The 9,786-nt window shown below is 41.7% G+C and overlaps 1 protein-coding gene across 1 annotated transcript; it reads right to left on the reverse strand.

The window, feature by feature from the left end:
* Positions 1 to 3,622: 3,622 nt before the first annotated feature.
* On the reverse strand, positions 3,623 to 8,772 carry LOC125447615 (sphingosine 1-phosphate receptor 1-like). Its single transcript, XM_048522178.2, has 2 exons — positions 8,678 to 8,772; positions 3,623 to 8,372 (listed from the first exon to the last, which is right to left on the reverse strand). Exon 2 carries the CDS (start codon positions 7,989 to 7,991, stop codon positions 6,861 to 6,863), a length of 1,131 nt encoding a protein of 376 aa, XP_048378135.1. The 5' UTR covers positions 7,992 to 8,372; positions 8,678 to 8,772; the 3' UTR covers positions 3,623 to 6,860.
* Positions 8,773 to 9,786: the final 1,014 nt, after the last annotated feature.

The raw sequence follows: 9,786 nt of genomic DNA on the forward strand, positions 1-9,786 counted from the left end.
CCTTATAGAGGTTTATGAAATCATTAGGGGCATGGAAAGGGTGAATAGCTAAGGCATTTTCCCCGGAGTGGGTGAGTCCAGAACTAGAGTGATTTAAGGTGAGAGGGGAAAGGTTTAAAAGGGGCAACTTTTTCACACAAAGGGTGGTGTGTGAATGCAATGAGCTGCCAGAAGAAGTGATGGAGGCTGGTTCAGTTATAATATTTAAAAGGCCTCTGGGTGGGCATATGAATAGGAAAGGTTTATAGTGATATGAGCCAAATGCTGGCAAAGGAGACTAGATTAATTTAGGATATCTGGTTGGGATGGATCAGTTGGATAGAAGGGTTTGTTTCCATGTTGTACAGCTCTGTGACTCTATGTTATTCCTTCTGCCCAGGTTGTTGAGTCTAAGACTGTTGATATGAGATTAGTGAACTCAGCACAGTCAAAGAAATTAGACCGGACATTTATGGTCTGTATAGCTTAATGCCACACCACAAGTTGCATGAACCCACTGAGCCAAATTGGGAGGGGAGCTGTAAGGGGAACTGCATTGCTGTAACGTTCATTTGAGATGGATTATATATGAGTTTAATTACTGCCTGCTTATACCCTGCTGTGGCTTTTAAAATTATATTTGTATTGAGATATAAAGAATCTCAGTGGATTTTGTTGGTGGGGTGAATGTCTTTGATGCAGAACAGGGCCGTCCACTGGTGATGTCAGTTCCCCAAATTTATAGCTAAAATTGGCACAACAATATTTAAAAACAGTATCTTGCCCAACAACCTCTGTATCTGCAAAGCCACTCAGAATCTGGCAAGAATGATGAGAGATGTCCACCGTGCATCTAGTTCAAGAGTTTGCCTGTTGTTTAAATTAGGAAACAATTGAAACAATTTACAATTCCCTTTTTTTGAATTGAATCCAAATATTGTTTATAAGTATATTTGGCAGTAAATCTTTGAAAATGTGAAATAAGTCAGACCTGTTTTTTGTTGTTGCAGGAGCATTTAGAAATAGGAAACTGTTTTACATAAAGCTGCTGTCAAGAATATCTTCTTCCAAAATACTTATGCTTAGGCGGAATTGACAGGTATGAAGTAATTACTGAACTCTTGCGTTCATCTCATGCTCTTGCATTTTTAAAAACAAGGCAGACTGACATATGAAATGAGCACAGATTTTGCACAAAATGGGCTTAAAATGCAATCATTTGTACCTTACCACTATAATCAACCCAGATAAATTAAATGCATCAGCGGAAGTAATTTTATGGTTCTTTTACAGTATTTAAAAGGCATCTGGATGGGTGTGTGATTAAGAAAGGTTTAGAGTGATATGAGCCAAATGCTGGCAAATGGGACTAGATTAATTTTGGATATATGATTGGGATGGATGAGTTGGACCGAAGGGTCTGTTTCCACGCTGTACAGCTCTATGACTCTATGACATTTCCTGTGCCGAGGTTGTTGAGTCTAAGACTGTTCACATGAGATTAGTAAATTCAGCACAGTCAAAGAAATTAGACCGGACATTTGTGGTCTGCACAGCTCAATACCACCTCAAGTTGCATGAACCCACTGAGCCAAGTTGGATGGGAGCCAAATTATTATTTGCTAATATTTTCAGGTTTATTCTTATGGCCATGGCTAGCATGGGAGAGGAAGCACCCAGCTCACTGTATAACAACACTATATATACAAACAGAAAATGTTTAGTCCTTTAATGCAAAAATTAACTGGAGAAGAAGGTTACGTTTGCAGTGTGACTATACATGGCTGGAAGAGCATGGTTTTGTTCGTGAATGTCAGCTGTAGTGCAGGTCCCAGGGTTCTAGTTTCACATTAAACATCTTAATGACAATTGAGTGAAGAGGAGTGAAGGAGTGCTGTAATGTCAGGGGTGCTGTCTTCACCGGGTGGATGTAAAAGATTTCCATGGACGAGGAGGGGAGTTCTCACTATTCTGGTTAATATTTATCTCTTAACTTCCACTGCTAAAAATATGATGTTGTAATTTATTTTACTACAGTTTGTGGGTCCTGGCTGTTGTTTAATAATAATTATGTTCCATCAGGACCATGTGGTAGTCAGTATGCAATGGCCATACCATGTTAAAAGATGCACAGCAATCTTCAACCCCCTCAAAATGAAGTTTGGGACCTGGAATATCAGGGCTGTCATGAACAGCCATATCAACAACAGAGCTAAACTTTACACCGTTGTAATAGCTCAGGAACTCTGGCATGATGCAATTGACACTGATGTCCTGAGTGAGACATGGTGGACTGGAGAAGATCAGCTTGCTAAGGTGGCAGTTGCACCTTCATCTATAAGGGAAAATCTGAGGTAGAACACAGATTCCATGGGGTTGATTATTGTCATCAGAAGTAAGCTAGTTGACTACTTCAGCGACTCCCTCTATGAGTGAGAAATCACCTCATAATCCTTTGGCTCATGATGACCCCAGAAATAGTACATCACATTCACCATATGTATGCCCAAATGTAGAAGTAATAAATGAGACCGAAGGAGGAATTCCACTCCAGCGTGAGTGATCTCTGGTCTGTGTACAAAAGGGATTTTCATTGTGATTTCAGTCAGAGAATTGGGAGAGAAATAAACCTAGGAAAAACATGAAAGATGCCACATTGGATTTTGTGACATGAAGCAGTGAAGAGCAAAACGTATGGAAGTTAGCATTCACTCAACTTGAGAAAATCTCTCAGGGTTTTCCTGCTGCATTAGAAGTGCATGTAGGAAAAAGAACAGAAACGAATTCCAGTTGTTGCTGATGATTCATTAAACTTTTGTGAGAAAGAATTTTGGCATGTAATATTTGATTCTCTTCATTTTGATTTAACTAAGCAAAGTATAATGTTGGCTCACTACCCTTTCTTGCTGAAAATATGATAACATGAAGAGGACTGCATAGTGACTGCTCTCCTTTACTACCACTTATTTTTCCTTTCCTGTTTGCATGATTTGTGGATATGAGGGATTGACTTTAGTTGGGTTTGGTTCCAGCAGCCTGCCAGAATTTCTCAAAAACAACTGTTCTTCATGTGTAAACTTGAACAGTGGATCACAGCTGATTGATTTACCATAGGGATCATCATAGCCAACCTTGATCATATCCTCACTTATAATCCACAATTTGGGACTTCCCAGCAGGAATCACTCAATATTGATTTGGGGCAGATTTCTTGGATAACTTTTTTCACTCTTGTTTGCTTTGTGATATTAAAGCTAATTATGTGAAGAAGTCACATTGGACTTGAAACATAACTCTCTTTCTCTCTCCACAGGTGCTGCCAGACCTATTGAGTTTTTTCTAGAATTTTCTGTTTGTTTCAGGTTTCCAGCAGTATTTTGCTTTTACATAAAATTGAGCCATTTCTGTCTTACCTGCTGCCTTTCCTGTCTGCAAACTTTCTCCTTCAATTTGTAGGTGGCTTGACCTACATTTGCAGAAGAAAATACTGTCTGACATTCTATAGCCATACTCCGCCTTACATTGCTTTGTGACACCCAATATTTATTATGTTATTGCACAGAATATAACAATTTTTTGTTGAACAATAAGATTTTATTCAAACTTTCAGAACAAAGCATTTAAATTAAACATTTTCACTCACAATTCTCACAGATCAAATACTGGCCATAGCTGTATAATTGCTCTTACAATGTTTAATTTAGGATTAGCTTTGGAAAATTTCAAATTGTTCATTCCTCCTTGGGCAGTCCAGTTGAATTTCTTCTGCCAGAGAGCAAAGAGGTGCAAGACACAATTATGATGGAATAATTTCTTCTGTGTCATTAGTAGGACAGTATGAAGGGTTCATAACTCAACAGCTTGGCCTGTACCATCAGAAGTAACTGAGGAAGTTCAATTGCTATCAGTTCAGGCAAGGGGCACACAATGTTAGAGGAGCCAACATTAATAATGCTTTATTCTGTCTCACAGACTCTACAATAATTTAATTTTGTATCTTGTGCAGCATGCCCAAAGTTGAAAAATCTCAGGTTATGCACTGATTTGAAAAAGAAAAACTGTACTGTGCAACTCCAACTGAGATGAAAGAGATCATCAATAACTGGTCTGTGTTGGTTAAAGTGGAAAAGAAAGGGAGGTGAGAGAGAGTTAGAGGAGGGAATGATGGGATAGAGGTGAGTGAGGAAGATTTGGAAAAAGGCTACAGTTTGTTACAAGGAAACACATGTAGCCTGATTATTGCCCAGTAATCTCTGCTAAAAAGTGTACACATGTAGAAATAAAGATAGAGACTGGCTTGGCTGTGATATCTCCTGCCATTGAATGACCTCCTATATTCATTAGGAGAAATGAGGTTTAGGATGAGTTCCAGGAGGGCTCCTAGCACCCATTGACCAAACTATCAAGGGGAAAAATCAGTGCAAATGTAGGATAAAAATATCCAATGCAAAAAATCTACATCAGCGATGAAGTAATGTGACAAGAGATTATTACTACCTCTCATTGCAGACTCTCCATGTCCAAATGTTGAGGTTTAAGCTGGTGACAGCATTTCTGTATCGCCAACTATTCTAAGGATTGTACCTAGGCACTTTTGTACCTAATATGGCAGTGTAAGTGCAATTTATAAACTTTTCCCTTTTCATTTGAGTACATGTGACAATAAAACTAATTCAATTCAACAGGCGCTTAATGCAATTTTAAAAATTAACTTGGGATGTGAGCATCACTATTTGGGCTATCATTTATTTATCTAGGGAAGGATGCTCTTGCAGTAGAGGGAGTGCAGTGATGGTTTACCAGGTTGAATCCAGGGACAGCGGGACTGATGTACGATGAGAGATTGACTAGGTTAGGATTGTTTTCATTGGAATTCTGATGATGCGGGGGGTGGTGGAATCTTACTTATAAAATTCTAACGGGACTAGAAAGGGTAGATGCAGGGAGGATGTTCCCAATGGTGAGTGTGTCCAGACTCTGGAGTCACCGTCTGAGGATTTGGGATAGACCATTTAGAACAGAGATTAGGAGATATTTCTTTACCTAAACAGTGGAGAGCCTGTGGAATTCATTACCACAGGAAGTAGTTGATGCCAAAACATTGCATGTATTCAAGGGGCGACTAGATATAGCACTTGGGGCTAATGTGAATAAAGGTTATGGGGAGAAAGCAGGATTAAGCCATGGAATTGAGGGATCATCCATGATTGTGATGAATGGTGGAGCAGGTTCTAAGGGCTGAATGGCCTCCTACTCCTATCTTTTATGTTTCTATGTTTCACCCTTTGTTTCCTTGAGAGCAATCTGGTCAGAACTACAATGATGTCTATAAGTTGCTGCTTGAATTATCTAGCTGTAAAAAGATGTTTGATTAGCTTCTGATGTATTTAAATTATTTGAAACTGAAAATTTCCCCAGCTCACTTGCACCAAGCTGACAGGTCCAGTAGGAAGATACGTCTGTCTAGAATAGCGCCGGCTATTTCCTAACCTGCTCCTCCAGCCCACTTTTATTTGGGATAACAACTTTATGATGACATTCTGGGACTCCAAGCACTAGCCAGGATTTTTGAAGAAGGGTCCCGACACGAAACGTCAGCTTTCCCGCTCCTTTGCTGCTGCCTGGCCTGCTGTGTTCCTCCAGCTTTACTGTTAACTAGCTATTTTAGTATAGCAGCCAGGGTGAACCCTGGAAAAGAGTTAACAGTTCAAAGTGGAAATGTGTGAATCAGTAGGAACTTTTCATCCGTGATGGGGAGGCAAGAGCATTGATCCTATCTTGACTTTGCAGGTGCGTGCATTCAACTGTGACCCTCTGGCCCGGTCTTCTCCTTTTGCTGAGGAACATGGGCAGCAGTGTATTTAGCGCATAGCAGTTAATTTTGGCTTCACAATTTATGTCTATAACATTTCAAATGGCAATGTCAATTGAGTAATAATCATGTCGGGATTTACTCAATCTCTGCTTAAATATATTCAATGCATGTTACTTCCCAATTAGTTTAATGCAACATTATTCTGCAGTTACCAGAAATGTTTAATACTTGCTGTTGCTTTAAATTTTAATCGGTTTAAACTTCCTTCGGCTACAGTCTTCGGAGGAATTTGTTGCTTTAATCTGGAGTCGAGGTGAACTGAAATATATGTTCGCTGCCTTTTCCCGCGGTGATTTGCTCCGTGGTTCAAACTGTCACGGGATGGGGGTGGGGGTGGGGGAGATTGTATTTCAGAATGACAAAGTACTGTGGGAGCAGAGCTAACTGGATTCCTACAAAGAATGTCACATCGGAAGGCGGAAAGCTATGTTTCTCGCACTGATTCTCAATATTCGATACTCGTTACGCAACTTGGTGTCTTGCAACACGAGGGTGGAGTCATCACGAACTTCCTTTTACATTTTTAAAGTTGAGTTTTGTTGAATTTATGCGCCTAATTGGTTACTTTTATTCCATGGAGCCAATGCGAGGCTGGATTATCGCAGGTACAGGCCGAATGATCTGCTGCTGATATTGTTAAAAGCTTTTCTTTTAACAACCCCATATTGGTCTACATCAATCAAATTTCATTTTAAAACAAGCAAACTTGCATGGGTCCGATTTTGAAAATATTTTACATGAACTCTGAGACATTCTAAGCTGTGCTGAAACCTGCGAAAGGTTTTCAGTGCCAACAAGAAGCCAGGCTATGGTATCAGGCTGCCCACAAATGTTCTGTTTTCTGTTGCCACCACACATCAGCACTCTCTTAATTGGGCACGGGCAGGTTTTTTTTTAACTCCGGTCATCCCTACAACGCAAGACGCAGAAAGTGGGTGCAGTTTCCTGGCCAACAAGTGCTACCTGTCTGAGGTCAGTGTTAATCTGGACACTGCGGCCATCCAAGTCAGGCGACTGAGGTCCTAGTAGGTGATTGAGGTCCGCTGCCAGAGGACAGAGTTGTATGGAGGGGCTCATGTCTGTGAGATGACCTGTCTATCTGACTGCTGCTGCATTCAGAGACCAAGATCCCGCAGCACTTAGCCTGTTCTCCTTCTTTGGTCAGGCACAACAGGCGCACGATAGCCCGGCGCATGTCTCTGCTGGTCAGAGTGTAAATGATGGGATTCAGTGCTGAATTAATCATGGCTAGCCCCAGGAAATAATCAGCCTTATAAAGAATCCTGCAAGTCCCTGCTGTGCATGAAACATCCAGAAGCAGCACGATGAACAGCGGCAACCAGCAGGCGATGAAGGTGCCCACCACAATGGTAACAGTTTTGAGTAACGCCATATATTTCTGACACCTTCTGGACACCATGCTTCTCGATGTGCCTTCCATAGGATTGTTGCATTTCACTAAACGATAAATCCGAACGTATAATATAACGATTGCAAACAAGATTGATACAAAGATCAAGATGCAAACTAGAATATATTTCTTGGAGTACAGTGGCAGCACTGTGGAGCATTCTGACAAGTTCCCAATACAATTCCACCCCATGATTGGGAGACTTCCGAGGAACACCGAGATAGTCCAGTCTGCAGCCACAAAGAAGCGTATCCGCCACTTCTTATCTGTATTGTACAGTTGCATTCTCACCATGGTAACATGCCTTTCCACCGCGATGGCCAGGAGACTGAAGACGGAGGCTGTGAGTGTGATGAAAACGCCCCCCTCTCTCAAGAACCACAGGATCGGGGTCAGCTTCAGTGTGTTGGCACCGGACAGCAGGATGTTGACCATGTAAGCGGCTCCTGCCAGCATGTCAGATAGAGTCAGGTTGGCCAGCAAGTAGTACATGGGCTTGTGGAACTTGCTATTCTTCCAGATGGCGATGAGAACCAGTAAGTTCTCAAATATTATAAAAAGACAAACTATTAGAAACACGATCGTGTGAACCTTCAACCCCGTCTGGTATCGGCTCGGACTCAGTTTCCCAGTGTAATTATAGTGCAAGACAACCGTCTCATTGTTGTAGTATTCACTGAACCTGGCGCTCACTGAGGTGTCAACTGCTGCGTGTGCCACATCCATTCTGCTCAGTCTTCTAACCGAAGTTTACTTCTTCAACCTTCTCCTTCCTCGAACCTCAGAATGACTGCTCGGTCAGAACGTACCTGAACATCGGTCCCCGGTAAGTACATGGAGTTTAACTGCTGAATAAATGACTGATGTTTGATCTGTTCCTTTGAGTCAGTTGATGCTGCACTTTGCATTGAATGCAACGAACCGTCGGTTAGCGAGCTGGCGGAGAAGGATACCGGGTGGAGTATCCTGTATAGTGCAGGGTTGTCGATGCCCTTCGGACAGATTCACCAGGTGACAGTAAACGGCCCGGGATGCCGCAGAGTTCACAAAAATCATCAGGAATCTGGTGGTCACGTTCTGGACCACAACCGAAAATCGGCAAGAGCCCTGATATCAGGGGAAAAGAAACAAACAGTTAAAATACTTGTTGTTGATACCCAACCCCTCATCAAATATTTGCGTTTTTTACGTACTGAAAGTGTTTACCCGGAAAAAGGAAAGCCTCCAGTATTTCGATTTTAAGCATATGTTTAAAGTGAGATTTTCTGTGGTAGACGAAATGTGCAAGGCGGGGTGAAAGTTTGGGAAGTTACTGAACTAACTCAAGCGCAATTTAGAGACACTTCTCGTGGCACGGTAAACACGGACAAATGATTACTAGCAAAAACAATTCGCAATCCGAAAACACTTACGGTGGAGGAGGAATACACAGCGTTGGCTGTTCCTGGTGACCCCGAGAGCTCAGTGTGAGCCGCTCTGAGGGGACTGGCAGCTTCTAACAGCTGGCAGAATTTAAAGTGCCGGGCTTGATAGAGCCGGGCGAACTTTCTGGGCGGGACAAGGCACGGTGGGAGGGTTTCGATTCTGTTACTGCCTGAACTGGGCATAAAAACAGATAACAACTCAACCAGCATCTGGGGGGACAAAAAGAAACAAAAAGCCTTTCGAATGCGTACAACGGGTCAGATTTATTATCGGGCTGGGGGAGTCCATTGATAGAACAGGTCGAACAGATAGGAAGGGAGTACAGTAAGTAAAAGCTGAGGACACGTGAGCAATGCAGTGCCTTAGAGAGAGTTCATCAAACTCCAAACAAGTTGTTTCAAGACTGGAACTGTAAAGTATCAAAACTATGCTAAAGTTAATTTCGGGTTGCAGAAAAAAGTGAAGGTTAATAAGGGAGCAAGTATCCCCAGAAGAGAGGGCTGGGAAACGTGAACGTGAGTAAATAGTTACCGTTTTGCCAATAGAGTACAATGCATTCTATGGCAGGGAGTCATTTAAGGTTTGACCAGCACATTCCTGGTGCCGTTTGGACTGGATACAGGATATTCGCGTATCCTGTCCCACAGTAGTTGGCGAGGTAGTAGCTTTAAAGGGAGAGCTGAATGTCCATTATCAGTACAAGAGTTGTTCTGTTTACAACAGGGAAGTGAGAAGAAGCAAAACAGACCAGCACCCATTGAAGTTGCAGACTTTTGAGTTAATATTTCAAAGTGCTATTTCCCTCATAATACAGCCGTCTCCAGTGCAAGGATGGAGGAAAAGTTTGAAAGGAGGGAGTATTATCTCTCTCATATCCGGAAAACACTGGAGAAATAGCTGAGGAAGTTTAAAACAAAAGAGTAACAAAGGAGTGGAGGCAAGAAATCCTTTACAAAAACAGCAGAAAATGCTGGAAAACTCTCTACAGGGCTAACTGGCATTTAAACAGAGAAAAAGTTAGAAGTATTAACAAATACAATTTGACTTGGTGATTTTTTTTCAGGATTTTGTGTTTATTTTTGCTTAAAATGAATTC

Source organism: Stegostoma tigrinum, chromosome 35 (assembly GCF_030684315.1).
Source record: "Stegostoma tigrinum isolate sSteTig4 chromosome 35, sSteTig4.hap1, whole genome shotgun sequence".
In the NCBI taxonomy this organism is placed as follows: domain Eukaryota; kingdom Metazoa; phylum Chordata; class Chondrichthyes; order Orectolobiformes; family Stegostomatidae; genus Stegostoma; species Stegostoma tigrinum.

Bases quoted from the DNA above. Each gene is read 5' to 3' on its own strand.
- LOC125447615 (XM_048522178.2), bottom strand. From the start codon at position 7,991: ATGGATGTGGCACACGCAGCAGTTGACACCTCAGTGAGCGCCAGGTTC.